Source organism: Cloeon dipterum, chromosome 4 (genome assembly GCF_949628265.1).
Source record: "Cloeon dipterum chromosome 4, ieCloDipt1.1, whole genome shotgun sequence".
NCBI classification, from domain to species: Eukaryota; Metazoa; Arthropoda; class Insecta; order Ephemeroptera; family Baetidae; genus Cloeon; species Cloeon dipterum.
This window is the reverse complement of record NC_088789.1, coordinates 7,107,622-7,128,355: the sequence shown is the minus strand read 5'-3', so window position 1 is coordinate 7,128,355 and position 20,734 is coordinate 7,107,622. Positions and strand designations below refer to the sequence as shown.

Here is a 20,734-nt window from a genome sequence, read left to right as displayed (position 1 = left end):
AAGAGTCTATGTACTTTTTCAAAAGCAATATTTCTAGTGCTCAGCTGTTAATTCATTCATGATAGTATGAGATTGGCACTAGAATTAGGATCGTATTTAAATTTCACTGCACCTGGCTCAGCTGAGATGGGAAAAATAACTGATAAAAATGTTGGCATTCAGTTTTCTCAGATTGACTTGGGGAATAGTCTTGCGGTTGCATAGAAAGGCACAAGTTTTAGCAAAGCATGGTAAGGTTTTATTAAATGCTGAGAACGCATCCACAAACAGAAGGCAATATCGCAGGCTCCAAATGGTTCTACGCGATTCCGAATCGTGTCAAGCGAGATCATATTCAAGACGAAAGTCCTCCAAAATTTGTAATTTGCAATTACAGAGCAATTCAAGTGAAAACACTTGGCATATATCTACACAATGACCAGTAAAGAGCAGCGCTAAATGAACAGTTAATCAACATTTTGGGCCTTCGTCCAAAACGAAGCTTAATTTCATGGGGTTGAGATTTGATTTCATCAAATTCACTGACTCGATAAGAAATTATTCCATAGAACACTGATGGAATGTTACACAAAATACTTTGGTCTCACAGAAACTAGATAGCAATGTGACTGATAAGTTGGCAGATTACATGTTTTTAAATTCGCCAGCGCTACTTAAGAGCTGGACTTCGGGATTTTCTTCTTCGAACGTCGATTTTTTTTGCTCACTTTCGTCTTGGCCCCATTCGCCAAGAGATGAGAGCACGTCTGGTTGCTTCTGTTTCTCAGCGTCTTCTTTCTGCAATTATGAGCCCTTAAAAAACATCAAGTCAGTACCAACACTACACATCACACCATGCTACTAAATAACTTTTGCTTTAATTTCCAATGATGAACATAAAAATCTGAGCCGTTTTTGCATGCTCTATGGCAAGATGAAAAATACGACTCAGACTTTCTGTCAACATGCAATGCAATTCACCTGTTTGTCGATGGACGCAAACTTCTCAAACATGTTTGCGTAGAGACGCTTCTCCTTGCCAAGCTCTTCTTTTATTTTGACAGCGCACAGTTTCACTTGGTTGGCAGCTGCTTTGTTTTGAGGTTCGATTTTGAGGATTTCCTCAAAATCTTTTTGGGCCACATCAAAATTCATCATGTTCATGTTGGCCTAGAAAGAGACACTTTTCAAATACTTGAAACTTAAAAAGAGGAGTGAAAAGATGTGATCAATATGATTTTACGCTACACAATTTACACCATTTTGATTGCAGGTCTTTAAGAGCCAGCATGAAGCACAAGGCCCAAAGTTCAAGAAGTATCGGATTGAAATATAATTCTTGCTCTGAATTAGTGTGCACTTCAAATCTTTTAGCGCCAGCAATACAGTTCTAACAAAATTTGACAGTGAGATTAGGTTTATGGCAAGTTTAAATACCTGGCCGCGACGGAACAAGGCCTTCTCATTGGTCGGGTGTTGCTCAAGAACCTTGGTGCAGATGTCTCTAGCCTCGATGTTGTTGTTCATCTTCAAATACACCATGCCAATATTTAATCTGCACTGGAGGAGCAACTCAGTGAGTTCGTCCTTCTTTGCTTTGGCTTCTGAGAGTTGAAAATGGTTCAATTAAAATTTGCTCATGAACGCAAAAGCCTTCCTTGCCTTCACTGTAGTCGTCACTGTACTCCAGATGCTCCACGGCCCTCTTGTACATGCGCAGCGCGACTGGGTAAACGCCAGTTTTGAAGTATTGTGTGCCCTTTTCCTTGAACAACTTGCTCTCGCTCAGCTTTTGCTCCATATCCAAGTCCCAGCTCTCTTTTGACTGAAATTCGTCCTTAGCTCATGCTCAAATTACAAATTCAGCCAACATACCCTTTCGCAGTGTTTCATGAACACTTCATAGGTAATGTCTGCATTTGGCGGAAGGTTCAATGCAGAGTTGCCTTCAGAGCCAAAGGCATATTTTGATTTGATTTCAGCTTCCATTCTCTCTCCCTTTTTCATTTTGGAAATCGCGATTTCCAAGCCTTCACACAGTCCAAAGGCGGCTCCCTCACCAAGCATAAAAGTAACATCCCTGGTTTCAAAGATGTGCTCTTGGTACTTGCCAATAATATTGACTGAAATTGAAATAAAACTTATCTGACTGCAATTATTATTAATGAATCATTGATAACGTACCATCAACCATCGAACCATCGCTCAGGACATAATGGCCTTCTTCGCCTTCATCAATGACATTGATCATGATGCTTTTGTCACTGTTTGGGCTGACATCTTTTCCTTCCCAGCCGAGCAGTTCAATCTGTAATTCAAAGGTTACGTATTCATGGTATACGAAATCCCAGGGAATATTTACTTCGAAAACAAGGGTAGCGTTCGGTGGTATAGTTGGAGGGCTTCCGCTCTGGCCGTAGGCGTAATCTGCTCTGCAAACAAACATGGACTTCTCGCCCTTTTTCATGGTTGCAACTCCCAAGTCCCATGCTTTGATAACTGAGCCTGGAAGATTGAGCCATTAGTAAAAATTTTAATTATTTTATTAATGAAAATGTCAGCATGCCTTTGCCAAGTTCGAAGTCAAAAGGTGAAGAGCGCCTTCTGCTAGAGTCGAAAACAGTGCCGTCCAGAAGAGACCCGGTGTAGTGCACAATCGCCTTGCAGCCCTTGGGAATGAGCCTGCCTGATCCTTCCTGTAGGATCTCCTTCTTGACACCCTCATCCTTGTTCGGAGAGATGTCCACAACATTTGGGCCTGGGTTGTACGGCTCGATCTTGTCTGGCACAGTCATGGCAACCTGTGTAAAGGTTCAATAATAACTTAAAATGTTCACGCTAAAAGCATCGGTATGCTTGGCTCAAAAGCTCCCTTTAAACTTAACCTTTTAAATATTGAATTCAAAAGAAATAAAATTAGATTTCCTAAAATTCGTTGAAAAATAGAAATATAAAACTTTGCTAGAAGCTTCGCGGCCGGTCTCCCCTGCTTAGCTAACGCTATGCTTGCGGCCTTGCGCTTGCTTCTTTCGTCTTGTCCTCCTTCTCTTTTTTATGTTCACGCTTGCGTACAAAATTCACCAATGAAAAGTTCCAAGTTCCTATATTTTAAAAAATAGCGGCAATGGTGCTTCTTCAACCTTTGGGGATCCCAATTTTTGTCTCCTAAAGGCTCCTTGGATTTTAAATAAATCAATAGATATATATTAAGGGATCATTCTATAAATTTAATAGCAAAATCAAATATTGGAAGAAATAACAATATAAATGGTACATATGAATTAAGAAGAAAAATTGAAGGCACTGAAAATGCCAAAAATCATCCAGGCTAGGCAGCGTGTCTTTACAATCTCTGGTGGTAACTGCTAAGAAAATTTACGCTTTCCCCCATTGATCAGTTAAACCAGTTTCATAATGATGCTGTGCCGCAAGTCATTGCAAGCTGCTAATAGTTGTTGTCACTTCTTGTAACTCGCAAAAGTGAATATTATGGATAAGTAATACATAATGCACTGTCTCAGCGTTGATTTCATATTATTCCACCTCGATAGGGGTGTTGGATAGCCAAAGTAAAAACCCAATTTTCCCTACCACTCCCATAAGCCAAGGTTAAATTTTGGGACCAAGAACGGTAAGAACCCAGAGGTTCCTTTTTTACCTTATATCACCATAGTGTTAATTTTCAAGACGGAGATAATCCCAAACGCCCGAAGGTTGGCAGCTCTACTCCTCGATTCCGATGCAAAAATAATTATTCGACGCCGACTAGCGACTAAAAAGCAGAGAGCGCAGCATAATTTCAATGTTTTTTTTTCCAGACGATAATATCATGGAGTCCAAAGTCCAAAAGCACTGCGGCTTGGTAGCGTAGTAAGACGGCCGTGGCCACTTATTATGCAGTGCCTCGAGTGGGCTGCCAACTTCACACTCTTCACAGTTCACACTACTTGTGAGCATGAGCAGAGTAGCTGCAGCGTGCATTTATTTTGTTCGAGGCTCTTGCTGCTGATATTTATTTTTTGTCTCGCTTAACGGTTCAAAATACGAGATTATATCTTGATTAGCAGTGATCTCTGTGCTCCATATTTGATGTAAATAGTATGCTTTCGGATCTCGGATCTTTGACCTCGAGCTTTTGGTACAGAAGTGAGTAAATAAGACGGGCACTGCGAGTGTAATGGTGGCATCTATCAGAAGACTAGTTTTTTGCATCCTATGAACCATGTTGATATTACTGTCGGTCCTCTTGCTCCTTCCACCGCTTTCGCTGTCAGGTAAAATCAATTCGTTCTTACATCAAAACAATTATCGGTATTAATAAAAATATATCAAATTATTGTTCAGTTGACGAGCTGCAGATAGTCACTGACCCACCGCGGCAATTGGCGCCAGTGAGAGGAAATAGCATTGGAACACAGACCACGTATATCATGCAGAAAAAAGTTGGAGAAGTTCTAAACCTGACTTGTCGTGTCGACCAGCCTCTCACCCGATACAAAGTTTTTTGGCATGTACCTCCAATACCTCAGTATCGGTAAGATATTTGTAATTGATTTTCATATTGACCACTAAAAGTGCATTGATGTGTGTATGGCATTTTGTAAACATTAAATCAGCCCGTTTGCTCGCATTGTTAAGGCACTCTCAGGATTTTCAAAACAGTGGGAGATATTTGAGCAGTTCGGGGATCTAATACTGGCTGCCCAATGTCAGAGATGGCACAAAAGGTGGTTAATTTAGTGTCTCAAAACAATCAAATATCTCGATGGGCTGGGAGGCACACCGGTGCCGTCTCGCCACTTGCTGGTTTACGCACCTTTTCAGTGGCTTTACAGACAAGTTTCTTGCGTTTCATTAAAAGACCTTGGTGCGGGGAGGCGAAAAGATGGCCACATTGGGCCAAGCTCCTCTGCGGCCACTCAGGCCACTTGTTCCATGTTATCTGCTTGGCGGTGTTATTGGGACCTGGGACCTTTGGACCTGAGCTCAGCCCACAGGATGTGCTGAGCAGAGGTTCAAAAAATATCGCAAAAATATTATCTTCAAAAGATGAACTACACTAAAACTAATATTGAGACATAATTATTTTCCACTGGCATCAATAATTTAATATCTGTAATACTGTATTGTTATGAAGCCTTGATTGGGAAACTAACAAAAAAGTGGTTGCCTTTTAAAATTTCAGAGATCATAGAGTTTTTCTAACGGAAGGTTATAACAGCAATAAGCTTATAGTTGAGAAACTCCTTGAATCCGACAATGGAGATTATATGTGTGAAGCTACGCCGTTTAAAATGGACCATGCAGATGAGAAATTGTCGGCAACTGTTAAGGTCAACATGAAGAGTAAGTTTTTTGGAGCTCCTGAGATTTCAAAGTGACTCATATATTGTCATATCAGCTGGCAAACCGTGTGGATCTGGATTGTTCCAATGTCCCAATGGTGATTGCATATTTCAGAGATACATGTGTGATGGGAGAGACGACTGCAAATCAGGTGCAGATGAACATCCCAGCAATTGTGGTCAATAGTCTATTAATACAATTAACATTTAAGATTTTTCCAACAAAATTTCACAGGTGAATTTCCTTGCGCAAATAAAATTCATTGCAACAATGGCAGGTGCATTCCATTTACATGGTGTTGCGACATATACGTAGACATGAACTGCACAGTTAAAGAGAAACCATCATGCTGCCAATTCTCACGTATGTATTGGTTTCCAAGCTGGGAGGGGTTTGCAAAATTGTTTTTATACAGCTTACTTTCTTCAAATAGACCACAGACGATATGAAGGTGAAGGAATGATGAAAACAACTGTCTATGTTGTAGTAGGTATGTATTAAAGAAATAATATCGTTGAAAATTAATATTAAAACATAGAGAAATTTATCTGATTTAAATTTAGTTGGATGTTAAAAAGAGCCAAACAGTCTCAAAATATTAAATTTAAAATTCAAGCGTTGGATAACATTGTTGAGTGTGATGCGTTTGTTAGGTTGAATGTTATTAACTTTGATTCACTTTCCATTTTGATTTGGCAGATATTCACAAATAGTAGTAAAACTTTCTGCCTGCTTGTTTTCACCGTCAAGCATAATGCGTGAATTAGTTTCATCAATCATTTGTTCAGCGTTTCAATGAAAATTTCCATTGTGGGTGCCTTTGTGGTCGTTCGCAAGACCTTTTGACTAGTGCTGCCCCTTGTCATTCGCTTTGGGCACGTATTGAATTCATTTGCTGACCTAATAGCTTGCAGGGCTAAATTTTTCGTACCACCCTTCCTTTGATGCGTTGCAGTCTTTTCAAAATCGTTGGCAGGGCGTTCCAGTGTTTGCAAACCCTGCTTGAAAAGGTACTTGGGCCAAAAGTGGTTCTCGCCGGGGGTGGTTAACTTTCTGATACTTTTTTATCGGTTTATCTCTTCTGAGATGATCGAAAAACTAGTGAAAACTCTGTGTTCCAATAACACGGAGCACGAATAACACAGGCGCACAGTCTCATTGGAAGAAGCCCAGTCCAGAAAAGGACCAGCTTGTGTTACTGCCTGGGGTCCTTTATTGAAACGCTAGCTATTCGTCCCTTGAAAAATCAATTGAAGTTTCTAATTTTTTATGTCTGGTTTCAGGCCTTTTGTTGTTGCTTGTGATCATTGTGATCACGCTTGGGGGGTTCATTTGCAAGATCCACTTGAAAAGGCAGTTGGTACTCAGCAATCAATACCAAGCAAACCAAAGTTCCTCCAGCGCCACCCGAACCCACCAGCACCACCACCACATGCAGCCCCTGTACGAAATGTGCAGGGAACTGCGTAATCCTCCAAACGAGTTCCAGCCACCTACTGGCTTCCTGGTCACGTACAACATCAACAATGGCGTTCAGTTTGTCGGGCGTCCAGTTAGCCCTCCGCCTTACACAGAGGTGATGAGCTCCCCGCCAAGAGAAGGCCCACCCCCGCCTTACATATCGCAAGAGAATCTGGTCAGGAATGCGCAGCAGGAGCAACAGCATTCTGGCCAGAGTGACGAGACTGAAGTCACGACACCTCTGACGTCAACACCCACTGACTGATTGCCTGTAGCTGTCGTCTTTCCTACACACCTGAGCTTGAATACTGAAATATTCTTCTCTTTATATCATAATTTTTGCAGTACAATGATGTAGAATTAGTTTTGCCAAGGTGGCCCATGTAGGCACAAAAAGTCCATGTTGAAAATGAAAAACACAAAGCAGAAGGATCATTGGCCAACATTTTTGCGGTCCAGTTAACAATAATTATATATCTTGCCGCTTGGTGCGAGCGCGTCTAGAATTTTTAGCATGGACGTAAGTGCAGAGTTAAATAATTATTGAAGAACAAAGTCTTCCGCAGCGCAACTCAATTGCAATCATTTTAAATCTCATTTTTCTTAAAAGAGGTACTTCGTTGTTGCAATCTTTTAATTGTGATTTAAACTTAAGGCGCAATATGATGACAATTATTTTAAAAGCTATTTGCGAGACAAATATTTAAGCTCTTTTGTTATATAGTGCACAAATCAAGACACACAAGGTGCCATTAAGTTTCATTTTACTCAAGATTTATATCAAATATATAAACTATCAAAGATAAGTACTTAGTTAGTTTTCAGCTATGTTATCCATAATTTCAGATGTTTAAGCAGTTTTTCGAGCTTAGAAGAACACTCAACTGATTAATTTTGTAGTTTTCCACTTGTAGACTGCACTATATAACGATTATTGTTGTTTGATGAGGTGCCATTGTATTTAGTTTCCCCCCCCCCCCCCGATTTGAAATAAACATAATCCGGATCAGAGGTAACCCAAGAATCAGAATGCTTGTCTGAAATCAAAACTTGATAAATCAATCACACCTACATGTCATGTCATGCGCTCAATCAAACCGCGGAATTTTGCATATCTTCACAGCATGCTGATTTGAGGCAAATCCTTGATTAACACGAATTTGTTATTGATATTAAAATGTTTTATTTCCCTCAAATCCCAATATCTAAAAACTTAGATTCTATAATATTTAGCTCGATACACAACCTATGATTATAACTTAACTACTTATCCAAGGTAAGGAAATCTCAATTAAAAAAAGCGTAGCATTAATCAGGAGACTAGTTAAGTGCAGAAAAGAAATAACGCACAGGACTTATTCAAACATTAGGGAAATTTTTGCATGAAGGATTGATGTTTTGAATAACGAGGTGCATATTTTTCATATGAACTAAGTTCGCTACAGCTATGCTGTAATTTATTATTATGAAGTATAAACCATCAACTAATAATCTTAATAATAAATGTCAATGCAACTACTATAATAATATATCAAGAAGCTTAGCTAAAAATTAAAGCATAATTATACATATTTGTAATATGTAACAAATTCATCCAAAAATAGATCCTATGCGACATAGTCGTTCATCAACTTTCAAGAAAATGTTCAAGAACATTATTTATTTGAAAGAAGAGAAAAAATTATTGAATTTTGTAAAATAACATGCGGTAACTTTTTAAGCCTTATTTAAAAATCACTTGAAGATAAGGAAATATCATAATTCATGCGCGTTGCTTTTATAATGCAAAAAAACCACACAACACGTTGCTTTTATAATGCAACAAAATTGCCACAACGCGCGCGATCGCGATTAAAAATATTTTTCAACTTTTCATTTTTTACATAACGTCAAATTCAAAATTCATGAATTCAATTATTCGATCATTTCAGTGTGTATACTGTGTGTACATGCGAGAGTCGAATAATTATTAATTCTTGCAATATTCAACCAAATGTAAAATGTAAAAAATATTTTTTTCATCACGATCACATTATTGAAACTATACCCCACAGATATTAATGTATATTTTATTCTATTTATGTACTTTTCCGTCTGTTAATCTGTTGTTTGCTCTGAATATATTATGTGGGTCAAGATTTAAAGATATTAAATGATGCGATTATTGCCAGTGCCAGGATGGAAAAAACAGGGACGTATGACGTGTATGGACCTGTGCCAGTCAGTACAATTTTTTCAAAGATGGTGATTGATAAGAATAAGATCAAGGTTTCCGGCACAGGCGCTTACGTCGCTGCAGTCGGCACCGTTTGAAGGCTGCAGGTCCCCATGCGAGCGCTAGGTGTCATTGTTGGCGGCAAAAATCAAAGTCCATCCACAGAGAGGAGAGAGAGAGAAAAGAGATGCGCACGCAGCGTCGTTCGCTTGAACTCATAGCAAGCATAGAGGTTTGACCGGGAGTGCAGCGTTTTCAAGGACTAGCCTTCGTTGCTCGCACCTCGCTCGCTCGGCATCGTTTCGCCTGCACAGCGTCTGACGCCACTTTGGATGTACATACACCTGACTTTGATTGTGTGAGAAATCAAGCCGCCGGCAAGTGGTGGATTAGCCGTAATCAGCTGCCGTTAGTGAGTCCCTAGCCGTTCAGCTCGCTAGAACCCTTGCAAGTCTGAAGTTTGCGAATCCCGCGGACGCTTTACCATGACGTTGTGCTCGACAATTAGGCTTCGGACGTGTATCGTCCCCATCTTGCTGGCGCTCTGCACAGGTGAGTTTTGTTGTTTGCATTCAGGATTTTTGTTTTTTTTATGCAAGGCAAAGGGCGGCCCCCGACCCTGGGCGCGTCCCCGCCCCGGCAGCGGCACGATGCTCCCCTGTTGATAAGGCGCGCGAATCGATCGGCCAATTTTGGCAAAGCCGCCCCGTGCCGGTCGCCAGATCCCGCAGGACCCGCGGCGGCGTTTCGGCCCGAAATTAGAGGATCACTCGGAATGCGTCGCCCCCGCGCTTTTAGGCCCGCCAGGTGGCCGCCTAAGCGTCCCTCCCTTTGTGCCCGGGACGTGAGAGCGCACAATGCACCCTCTCAATCACTTGTTTGCGCGCTTCTCTGCCACTGCCACAACGATGGAGTTTTCTCTCTTATATATGTCCATGTGCTTTGCTCCCTTTTCGTATTTTACTTGGAGCGAAAGAAAGACACGATTTCGATTTGCTCCGCACTGCTGACAGTACAAAAGAACGAAAATGATTTTTGGCATTTCAGTGGGGAAAACACGTTCCGAGCTCCAGGAGGCAATGCCCTAAAGACCGAAGAATAATAATGATTCTATATGGAATGAAAATACATTTTAGGTTATAAACGTAGTTCGTCCCCAAAAGAAAAGACGCTCATATCCATTCTCTGAACTTTTTGCCCTGCATAATATTTTATGTACATATTACATATTATGTATGGATGTATGTATCATATGTTGTATTGTATGGATCTCGTGAATGGAATCGTTTTTCAGGGAAAAACTATTTTACCTGTCCTGAATAATAAGGAAAACGATTTTTCGAACTAAGTTGTTTCAGCGCGCCAAGGTCAGGCGTTGTATTTTTAGTGAAGAAGCAGCGTGCGCGGACAATGGCGGCTGGTAAAAAAGTAACGGCCCATGGCTGGCTTTAGTTACCTGGCTGTAAAAAAGTGCACCTATGTACGCCGGATAATGTACATAGGCAAAGATAATCTGGTTCGTACAGCCGCGCTGCTATCCTGTTGGTTGCACTCGCGTGAAACGCCGTAATTATACATACATACTGTTTTTAAAATATACATATTCATTCCGGCTGGGTAAAAAACGCATCTGAAATAATTGCGGCGGGCCACGAGGAGAGGAAAGCGACATGAGTACAATTAAACCTAGCCGAGAAAGGGAATTGCTAGGGCATTGCTTGACATTATCATTCCGTCTATATCTATAAACTAAAATAACTATGAAAAGGCCCTTTTCATTAGCTGATAGTGCTTCTCTATGAACGATGCCAATAGAAAGCAATTTAAGAGATAGACATGTTAAATTATCACTAAAAATCCTTTATATAAAATTAAAATTTTTCCACGTAATGTCATTGTTCCATTATTTGATATTTTTTTAAATTTAGAAGTACATAACATACGGTAACATAAACGTCAAAAGTATGTATTTTTTGTTGTAATGAGATAAGCTCTAGGGCTGTGAATATTAGACGTTTTTATGTAAATCCATTCAGTTCTAGACGGTTTCTGAGCCGATTCAAAAGCCCAGTTGCCCCCAGTTAATACATTTTCACTCCTTTTGCGTCTTGACGGAAAGATCTTGCGTTTCTGTCCAAACATCATAGCTTTTAAAAGTGAATCTTTCCAAATGCAATATTTTGAGACTTTAATATTTTTTATGCCCGAAAATGTTAACAAACAGAAAACGCACTATGATTTTCTCTTTAGAGGATGAGTTGAACGCTTTTCTGTTATAAATACATTCTGTGGCTTTTTATTATGCTACTTGCAAATCCACCAAATAAACAAGGCTGGAAATTGAATTTTTAAATGATCGGCTGGAAATTATCCCAGATCGAAATTATGTTTTTTAACCAAATCAAGGATTATCTGTTTTCAACAGGTCCAATTACCGCAATCAAACCCAAATTCGCATGGGAATAAATAAAGGTTTAGCCTAAAAATTTGCCCCTAAAATTCCATTAAACTGAAATCGTGAGAAATATTTCTTAACAAGGAGCAAAATAAGCACTATTCCATTAATTTTGAGCTGGTTATAGGTTGCCAGCTCAACATTCTGTCGATCGGTTGTGTAACTGGAATGGTTGAAATTTCAATTATTAACACTAGTGTTGCGCAGAGGAACGGAATGAAAAAGCAAACGAGAGAGGATGGATACATCAGAGAGAAAAAAAAACTATCTGATGGCTGTTGGAGCACGAGCGCGAGGAGGTTTGTGAGAGGTGCTCGTTCGCTCGCTCACTTTCTGCCGGTCCGCCCGCCCGCCTGCCTGCCTGCCTCAGGTTAATTTCACGTCGCGTCCAAGTTGAATAACCCTGTAACCTTCAGCCGTATTGTTAGCATGGGAGGATCACAAAAATGCAGATCATTTCGGTCCAACTCGAATTGGGAAATCGATTTCGCGGCAAATACCTTGATCGTTGACTATTTTATTTTGGAATTCGATTTTAACCTCAGTCGATGCGTTTAACAGTCAGTTGACTTCCCGATTGTAAATGTTTGGTTTGAAAGTCGAATACAAGCCCAATTAAGTCTTACATTGCTGGCTGTCATACAATCGAAACTTCTTGAAATCGCTTGACTGCGTCCAGAAATGAGTGTTGCGTTGACTTTTATAGCATCAGGCCATACCTATCGGCAATCGGGCTTTGAAAAGCGCCTTTGTTTGGCGTGGCCCGCATCATTATCTTGGCTGAGCGAGTGCGTGTGTGTGCAGAGCACGAAATCCGACCTTCCTCTCGTTTTCAACCGATAAGAGACAAAAGCTCGCGCCGCGCACAAAGAAAAATTCATCATGTTCTCGGACGAAAAACCTTGCCCATGCACTGCCAGATGGGACGATCGAAATATCCACATGGCACTCGGCCGACCTGCTCAAGTGATTAGGACAGTAGAACTCGTTTTGCAACAAATTTCCGTCGCACGGAGAAACGCTTGGAAAGTGAGGCGGCGATTATTCATTTTTCTCACTCGCCGGCACTCTCCTTTCTCCGCGCAGATGAGAGCAATTTAAAAAGCAAATTAATTCGAAATTATATTTGTGTTCCGAGCGAGCGCGGTGAACGTCTCGGCTGGAATTTTTCTTTCAAAAGGCGTCGCCGCAAATTAGCGGCGCAAGGTCGCAATCCAATCGGTTCGTTGAAATGCATACCCCAGCTGGCCTATATGGTCGAGCAAATTTCCAATTTGCGAACAAGGTGCGAAGACAATTTGCATACAAAGCGTGTGCATCGCGATATGTGTAATAATTATTGCGGATCCGGATCATCCGTCCATCGGCCGCTTCCGCTTTAATTACCGCCGGCAGTGCCTGAGGAGGAAGCCTGCACGACAAGTATATACTACTTGAAACCCAGCGCGGGCACACTCGGCATGTGTCATAACAATAAAAACCACTTTGCATAATAGCGCCGCGACCGCGCTCTCTGAGATCATATGCTCCGCGGCGTTGATTTCTCATTCCGCAACCGATGAGAAAAGAAAGGGTTAAAAAAGAGCCGATGTTGCGTCAGTACGTAATACTTATTTTGGTCGCGCGGGAACAGGTTGCCTCCTTTGTTGGCTCCCTGGACGCGGTGAATCGGCATATTTGCCCGCGCCAATCACGGCCGCGGCGAACGCACACATTATTATGTACCTGCGTCGCGGTGATGAGCGCCGACCAAGAGTTTTTTGTGTGTACAACAACAAATAATATAGGCCCGCCGTGCTGAAAGGGTATTGAACATGGCACAGCTGAAGAGCAAACTGGCGGCAACAAAAACCAAGCGAGCACTTCCCTTATCGCCCCCTAGAATGCTTCCTTGTTCAAATACGTGTTGACACTGAGTAAACAGGAAAACATAAAGAATGAGTTTTAACATAGCAGAATGATGTCGCGAAGTATTTTTGTAATTCTTATCGGAAATAGAAAAGCGATTTGGTCCATTTCATGGAAATATGTTTCCAAATGAATACTAAATTTAATTGAAATATATCAAAAGGATAGCATTTTAAAGATATTAATCAGGATGGCCTAATTATTTGAAAATAACCAAGATATTGGGCAATCTCATAATATAACATCCCTTTTAAATTAGAGTTTCCTAACGGAACCCAACAGTGAGATAAATTCAAAAAATTAAACCTCAACAACAAGTTTCAAAATGCTATGAACCTCTCGTGAATTTTATAAATTTTTAATTTGAAAAATAGAGAAATAATAAAATAGGCAGTGATTTAATCGCACTAGACTGATTTTTCTCGTTGATCAGACAAAGGGTACTGTACTTCCGGCGAGTGCGGGGGCTGCACTCATTCGACTATCGGAGAGGAAGCATACCTGTTTGCTCGCTCTCGCATGGGAAGTGATGTTGCAGTGTACAGTTTTCGAGGTGAGCGCCGCCGCCTGTGAAATAAGCAAGCGTCAGGCAAGACGAGCCGCCGCACAGCGTTTCTTCACAGCAGCGATTGGCGATGGTGGTTTTGCTATGCCCCAATACACAGTCCGCATGCTCACCTAGCACATGGAGAAAGGGTTCATCATCAAGAAAACTCACTCGGCCGCTCCTATTGTTCGCTCGCCGAGATTGATAGATTGATAGATGCGCTGACCCACATTGTTTGCCTTTTGCAGCAGCAAATTACGGAATTCTCGATGGCAGGCGCAGCGGAAAAAAGAATAAGGAAACCGCAATTATTGCATGATGGAACACAGTGGTTTGCTTTGTATTAGCGTTTTTGCGGGAAACCTCCACGGAATCGAAGATGCAGGGGCGGATCGAATTTCACCTGGTCGAAACCTGGTTTTACACTTTAGCAAAGCGAGGTGTCCGGCGGAAACCTCAGAAAACCTGATATTATAATGGTGAAGTCCGCATTTACATCGATCTGAAAAGACGAAACTAATCTCAATGTCATCCACCGTCACCTACCAAAATAAAATATGTTGAACATTAATTACAAGGAAAACTTTTTACGTCATAATTGTGTTCAGGACTATCTCTATCTAAGATATTTTTGTGTCGCCATCCTTCCAATGTACAATGTAGTACGCAATTGAGTTTTAACACAAATGTGTACGTAACTTAAAAAACTATACATTCACTTTAACCACTATCGTGGGAACCCGTTGCATTTGTACTCAACACCCCCAGCCGTTTATCAAAGCGAAGCTTCCAAACTCTAGATAAACTTCGCGGTTGGTTGCCCGGCCGGCCGCTCTGTTGCTGCACGCACTTCCTCGAAACGCCGTTAATTTGCATAGACAAAAGAGTAACGCTGGCTAATTCTATTCTCGCTGCCGCCGTGTGATACAAAACTTTATTATTCATCGGTACAAAAGAATTAAAGAACAAGACGAATCTGCTTCCATCACATGTTGGCCCGAAGCGTCGATTCGAATTCGGAGAACTTTCTTCTTTCATTGCGACGCTCACTTTTCGTCCGGCGGCGTCGAGATGTTCATTCGCACATACGTTTGGTATTGTAGGTCGTGTCGGTTAATTTCACTCGCCGGTCCGCCTGGCTGCTGGAAAATCTCCTCAGGCGGTGATGATCTCACGACCTGGCGCTGCTGCGCCACCGATGCGTTGCGACTCTTCATTATTTTCTCTCGCCGCCCGCCACTTGTCGGTCCCGCAAATAGACAATTGTGAGCTAAATGGAACACAAAACTGCTCGCCGGGAAAATGTATCTCTGTCGGCCAATTCTATTGTGCCGATGCCGGCGGGTAATTGCGGCATGTTCACTTATCAAGTGAACCGATTCGGCGTGAGAAGACTCTCCGTGAGTGCTGCATTTTCAAAGAAAAATGTGATTGGACTGAGTTCCGATTTCAGACAGATGTGGGTCAGAAATTTTGGATATTGGTTGGCACTGATTTAGGCACGATCAAATGGTGTGGAAAATTAAAAAAGCCAGCTTTTAGAGCAGTTCTTGTACGATATATGTCAAGATGATAAAAATCTTTAAATCGAATTGGATGTTAATTGAAAGCTAAATAAAATTAAATTCAAACTACGTAATTTTCAATCTATATTTTTTTCCAGCTTAACGTGAGAGAAACGTCAGGTTTTCAGTTACGGAATGCTGAGGCCATATTTTCTCACCCCCTAAAAACGCCTCACATCGGTTTTTCTTCCTCTCCCGATAATTACCGCTGGCAACGAGGCAGCCCACTAATTTATTGGCTTTTACGCGAGAGTTGCGGGGCTCAGGTTTCTGACGCGTGCATCTGCTTCTCGTCACAAAGCGAGTGAAAAATGCACGCTCTTTTCCAAGCCGAGTGAAAGAAAGTTAGTAGACTGCGCGACAATTTGCCGCCAAGCATTACAATTTCAAATGAGTTTATTTTCACGTGGCAACAATGAGCCGAATAATAAGTAAGCAGTGGTGGCGCCGTCGACCCTGAGAAGAGAAGAGAGATGCGGAGAGAGAGAGCCTCTCAATTGCATCCATTCATTATGCATCTGTGCTGTGAAGCCCGGCAGCCGCAGCATTAATGCACCCCGCGCACTCCGCCCTCCCCCTGCACGAAGGGCATTCGTTTATGGTATTATCACAAACAGAAGCGCAGGGAACGAACGTGCATTCAGATTTATTTTCGTCTAAGCTGTGAGAGATGCAGTGCCGCAAGTGAGCTAATGGATTCGGCGGCGGCCGACGAAGGTCATTCCTATGTTATCCCGGTTAGGGGTGTGTAGAGTAGTCCCTACCCTAATTTTAATTGCGCATTAAAATTTACAAATTAAAAATTTGACTGGCTTTTCAGTTTTGGTGATAGAACAAGATTTTATTCCTCTCACAAAGTATTTTTTACGCGGCTCAAGTGACAAGTCGAGAGATGCTGTTAGTTTAATGATAATTCTCTATTAACTAATGCCTTTTTCACGTCCCTCCGTTTCCATGCCTTATCAACTGCCGTAGTAAACACATTAAAATGCTCGACTCATTCAATAAACAAATGCACTGTTTGATTTCCTGTACTAATTATAACGACGTGATTTCACTCAAAGTGGTCTGGTTGGCGCGAGAGAAGATTTTCTCTTTTATCATGACGAACTTAGTAGTTCCAATCGGCCGACCGCCGAGCTCAAAAGGTCGCACGGGCAGGCGAGAGAAACTAAACTCGTAAACTCAGCTGCGTCGAATCGTGCGTTGCATCTCTAAAAGCCGCTCAGCTTTTTGTATTTGAAGATGGAAAATCACCTGGCGCTCGCAGCAAAGGTCGCACGAAAGCGAAAATTAGTCTATTGGTGCTGCAAATTAGAGGTTGCTTGAAAGCTCGTGAACATTTTTCATCTGGAAAATGAGCACTATGATTTGACGTTTTCCTTTAACCGTCACGGGTTGAGTCTTGTTAAAAATTCTTGCCTTGTTGTGAAGTTTCCTCTCGTTTTTGCCAACTTTTTGGGCCAACCTTGCATAACGAACGAGATGCGGTTTCCTTGTATTATGGAGCTCGCTTCTCTTATGCCGTGACAGACAGCGCCTTTTCCTCTTTCTCGTTTTGACTGATATTAGCATTGTGTGACCCGTTGATGACCGCGATAGCAGAGCTTTCCTCGAAACAAAACCGCCTGTCAGCCTTTTTGGCAGCTGCATTCGAAGTGATCGCGACGAGATAAGTGAGCGAACAACTGTGGAATGAAAAGCGAAAAGCGGCGTTCGTACCGCAACGAATCGAATTTTTCGTTGCTGCCAACCCGCGCGTCGGCTGATTAGCGATCATGGAGATAAACAATGTGCTCTCTAGTCTTGAGCTGCATTTAATCGGTTCTTCTCAGTCGCTTTGAGGTGCTTTTCACATTTGCCGGAATTTTTTGCGCGCGCGAAAAGGAGAGTTTCGCAGCAGCTCGGTTTCACTCTGTGCGACGCCGCACACGCAGACTTCTTGTCAAAATAAAGCTCATACATCGATTCGCCCTCTGCGCGGATTTCTACCTGTTATGCTTATTGATCACACGTTAACTCTTCCGGTTGACTCGGCGCAAGTCGACTTTTCCCCGCTGATCGGTCACAGCCGCCGACGAAAAAATTCATAACTCGCGTCGATCGAGTATAGCGTGGCTAATTGCGCGACGTCGACGATGATGATGCCCTCTTCTTACATTCATCTTTTTCCGACAATTTTGCGACTCGGCCGAGCGTGATGCTTCAGAAAGGGTTGAGCCGCCGCTTTGTCTGCGGCGCTTGGCGCTTTTGGGCAAGATTGATCGTCGCGTGAATGAAACGGCCTGGCCGCGATGGATGACCAGAATATATGAGCAAAATCGACCATACGGCTGCGGCGCAACCTATTGTGAAGCATTCTTGCGCAAACAAACAACACCCCCGTCTGATAAATGTCTTTTCACCTCAAGAAGGAAAGCAGCCCTAGTGGATTCCCTTTTGAGTTTTGAGTCTCGAAACTGATGATGCAAATTGTTGCGGTGATGAAATGAAGATTTCTCTGACTTACAAGGAGCCCAATCGTTGCCTTCTTATAACTACTTTAAATCGCCGAGAGCGGATCTAATCGATTCAATTTACAGCCAGGATCGAGAGGTCATTGCTTCCGATTGTTATCCATTGATCACGATTTAAGAATCAAGTGGTGGCATCAAATGGCGGTTGGTTGTTTGCATATTATTTCATCTAAACTTGAAATCAAACCCCACCAGCCCGATTGTCATGATTGCCTCTTTCTGGATAATTCAATAGGAAGTTACAAATATATAGAGAGAAAGGGAAATAATGACTTCCTTTGGCTGATTTCTTTAAAATAGAGCGACAATCGTACGCAATCGATTAAAAAAGTTTGTATGAGTCACGGCAACATGACTCTCTGTTCAGAGCCCGCAAAATCAACTGCGTTGACCTCGGCCGACCAGTTATTTCGCAGGCCGGTATTCGCACCTCGCGAACTCGCGCTTTATTTGTAAATTGATCAGGTGGCGCGCGGTTGCTTTTTTTGTACGCGCGTGTTTCCTGCTTGGGCGGCAGGTTCGGACGAGCCCCGACTTATTTGTACTCGCACGGCGTGCTAATTGCCGAGCCGCACATACGTACATATTTGCTCTTGGTATTCGTGACAAGTTAATACACAGACTGGCAGCGGGTCAATACTAACTTGGCTCAAGTGAGTGCATTGTGCGCGCGGTGCCGTTGAACCCATTCAACTGCCCAGTGAAATCGGGCAAACAGGATTACTCATTTTTTCAGAAGTCGCAAAGTCAGGGACGGTGCGTCGCAAAATAAGTGCGCGTGCCATGCCGCCGCAGAAGGCTATCAGTCGATTTTCCGTACCTGGTAAATCGCAAATGCACGCCCTGGATTCTCAATTTGTCGTTGATGTAATCACAACAGGCTAATCAGTGTTTTCTCTTCTCTCGAATACATAATTAATTAATCATCGAATTCCAATTCTAAGCTTGCCATGTAGGTTGCAGGATTGCAATAGTAATAATAAGTCAATATTTATTTCAACTCTCGTTTAAAAGTTTTCTCTTCCTGGTGTTCCCAAACACAGAAATCAGATCGATTATGTTGCTGGTAACGTTCATGGCGCGCATGAAACATTTTCTGTTACCCGCTCGCCGATTGTCGTCGCGTGGCCCAAAAAATTCGTTACCGTTCTTCATACCGCGCTCGACAAATCGTTATTATTTCTTTTTAAACGCTGGGCGAGGCTCGTCGACGGTCGTAGAAAAGATTGTGTTTCAGCTGCGCTTTGAACGGCGGTGTGCGCGAGAAGAAAGAAAGAGAAGCAACGAAACAAGCCCGCATGACACCATTAGTATAAAATATAAGGCGAGCAGTTATTTAGAAATATTACCACCGAGCGCTCAATGAGAAACGCATTCTTCCTCACTTCTGTCACCAGTTCACATTCTCACCAGAGTTCATTGCGAGCTGAAGGAACGGCGCTTTTTGAGTTCCAACTCCTCCAAACAAAGCCCCAATAACTCCATTGCTGCAGTTTTGTTGCTCTTATCAGATCATTAAGGACTGAAAGAGTAAACTATGTCACTGGAAAACTTTCTGCCGTAGTGTGTGGCACAAATCTGCATTCCTGTGTTATTTTCAACCAGGAACAGGCAACTATGAGGGTTTTCCACTGAATTACTGGCTTGGCGTTGAGAGACGAACACGGGAGAATTTTTTTTGGCCACAGGTGTCGAACACCTTGAATTTCCAATGACCCATGCTCGTGACATAAGTAATACTAACAAAGCTGACCACCCTCGTAGCGCTGCTAATGTATTCCCTAAAATAAGATGAACCATAACAGAGCGAGCGAGGAGAGGATTCAAGCATAGCACAATGGGAAAAAGTTTTCTCTATTTCATAAAGTAGAGCTTTACAGGTGAACAATTAAGAACATTTTGCTTTGTTCACTGTAGCTAGCAGTTCATTGAATTTATTGCTTGTGAAATTTAGCAACAGTTTATCTCTATATTTTACAATAATGAAATCAGATTAACCAAGGAACTGCTAAATTTCAGATTTTGGAAATTTTTCGAGAAAAATAAACAATCGATTAGTCGTTGTTCCCCCTCTTCGCGATATATATCCAATGGTGCGCAAATTATGAGCTAAATTTCTCTTCTGGCAAAACAAATGAAGATTTCGAATAAGGACGGTGTTTGCCTCTTGATTAGTAATGAGCCGATTTTCTCAAAAAATTTAAACCGAAACCTGGTAAATTTGTAGCTTTTTACTCATAGTGTTTCAAGTAAATGTAAAAAGTATTTTTCACAAATTTTCTGTAACTCTTTATTTAAAACCAAAGCGCATATATTGCGACTTGCGAGCTCATTCCAAAGCATAACACTCATTTTTCAGGATTGTGAGCTCGGATCACGTGCAAGGGCTGAAATGCCCCATTTTTGTAATGACTGCCATGCCTGAAAGGAAGCTGGTGGCGGCTCATTTCTATTTCGCCCTCGTCGCCGATCTTATCTCCGTCCTCTCGACTCACGTTCGCCTGTGCCTCGCAGTCAGTCACGCGGCGACGCGTACACAATTTTGCATTTTCGCGTAGTCCGAGCGGAAACAGCATCAAACACCCCTGCTTCCCTTCTTCTCAGCGATTTTTCGTCATCGACGTCGTCAAGGTCTCGTCGCTTCCTTCCCAGCTCGAGAGTGTATTAATTATAAAAGCCCGGCTGATTCAAGTGCTGTTGAATTTAATGCCGAGCGATTCACCTGCGCGCCCGTTATACCTG

The 20,734-nt window shown here is 42.1% G+C and overlaps 3 protein-coding genes across 6 annotated transcripts in view; 2 read left to right on the top strand and 1 right to left on the bottom strand.

The window, feature by feature from the left end:
• Window positions 1–215: 215 nt before the first annotated feature.
• Window positions 216–3,767, bottom strand: Fkbp59 (FK506-binding protein 59kD). 3 transcript variants are annotated; one of them, XM_065488615.1, is made up of 9 exons: window positions 3,638–3,767; window positions 2,546–2,780; window positions 2,342–2,484; window positions 2,164–2,287; window positions 1,855–2,102; window positions 1,642–1,804; window positions 1,417–1,583; window positions 961–1,149; window positions 216–777 (listed from the first exon to the last, which is right to left on the bottom strand). In XM_065488615.1, exons 2-9 carry the CDS (start codon window positions 2,772–2,774, stop codon window positions 625–627), a joined length of 1,416 nt encoding a protein of 471 aa, XP_065344687.1. In that variant the 5' UTR covers window positions 2,775–2,780; window positions 3,638–3,767; the 3' UTR covers window positions 216–624. The 3 variants fall into 3 exon arrangements, with proteins under 3 accessions (XP_065344687.1, XP_065344686.1, XP_065344688.1); XM_065488614.1 differs by lacking the exon at window positions 3,638–3,767 and adding an exon at window positions 2,865–3,021; XM_065488616.1 differs by lacking the exon at window positions 3,638–3,767 and adding an exon at window positions 2,865–3,021 and having other exon boundaries at window positions 634–792.
• Window positions 3,768–3,910: 143 nt separating this feature from the next.
• On the top strand, window positions 3,911–7,956 carry LOC135942487 (low-density lipoprotein receptor class A domain-containing protein 3-like). The gene is made up of 8 exons (XM_065488617.1): window positions 3,911–4,070; window positions 4,124–4,253; window positions 4,324–4,513; window positions 5,165–5,325; window positions 5,381–5,503; window positions 5,560–5,688; window positions 5,759–5,815; window positions 6,609–7,956. The coding sequence occupies exons 2-8, from the start codon at window positions 4,202–4,204 to the stop codon at window positions 7,049–7,051; spliced, it is 1,155 nt and encodes a 384-aa protein (XP_065344689.1). The 5' UTR covers window positions 3,911–4,070; window positions 4,124–4,201; the 3' UTR covers window positions 7,052–7,956.
• A 1,240-nt stretch (window positions 7,957–9,196) lies between these two features.
• Fas3 (fasciclin 3) overlaps window positions 9,197–20,734 on the top strand; it is a 30,773-nt gene continuing 19,235 nt past the window's right edge. Inside the window, exon 1 of one of the 2 annotated variants that reach the window (XM_065490874.1) lies at window positions 9,197–9,553. In XM_065490874.1, coding sequence (XP_065346946.1) covers window positions 9,487–9,553 — 67 coding nt within the window. In that variant the 5' untranslated portion in view covers window positions 9,197–9,486. The remainder of the gene's footprint in view (window positions 9,554–20,734) is intronic. The other variant, XM_065490875.1, reaches the window with a different exon arrangement.

Excerpts from the sequence above, each read along its gene's own strand:
- Fkbp59 (XM_065488615.1), bottom strand. The coding sequence starts at position 2,774 with ATGACTGTGCCAGACAAGATCGAGCCGTACAACCCAGGCCCAAATGTT. Across the intron at positions 2,103-2,163 it reads CGATGGTTCGATGGTTGATG|TCAATATTATTGGCAAGTAC; the intron begins GTACGTTATCAA and ends TTTCAATTTCAG. Across the intron at positions 1,150-1,416 it reads CCTTGTTCCGTCGCGGCCAG|GCCAACATGAACATGATGAA; the intron begins GTATTTAAACTT and ends GTCTCTTTCTAG.
- LOC135942487 (XM_065488617.1), top strand. The coding sequence starts at position 4,202 with ATGTTGATATTACTGTCGGTCCTCTTGCTCCTTCCACCGCTTTCGCTG. Across the intron at positions 5,689-5,758 it reads ATCATGCTGCCAATTCTCAC|ACCACAGACGATATGAAGGT; the intron begins GTATGTATTGGT and ends TTCTTCAAATAG. Across the intron at positions 5,816-6,608 it reads AACTGTCTATGTTGTAGTAG|GCCTTTTGTTGTTGCTTGTG; the intron begins GTATGTATTAAA and ends GTCTGGTTTCAG.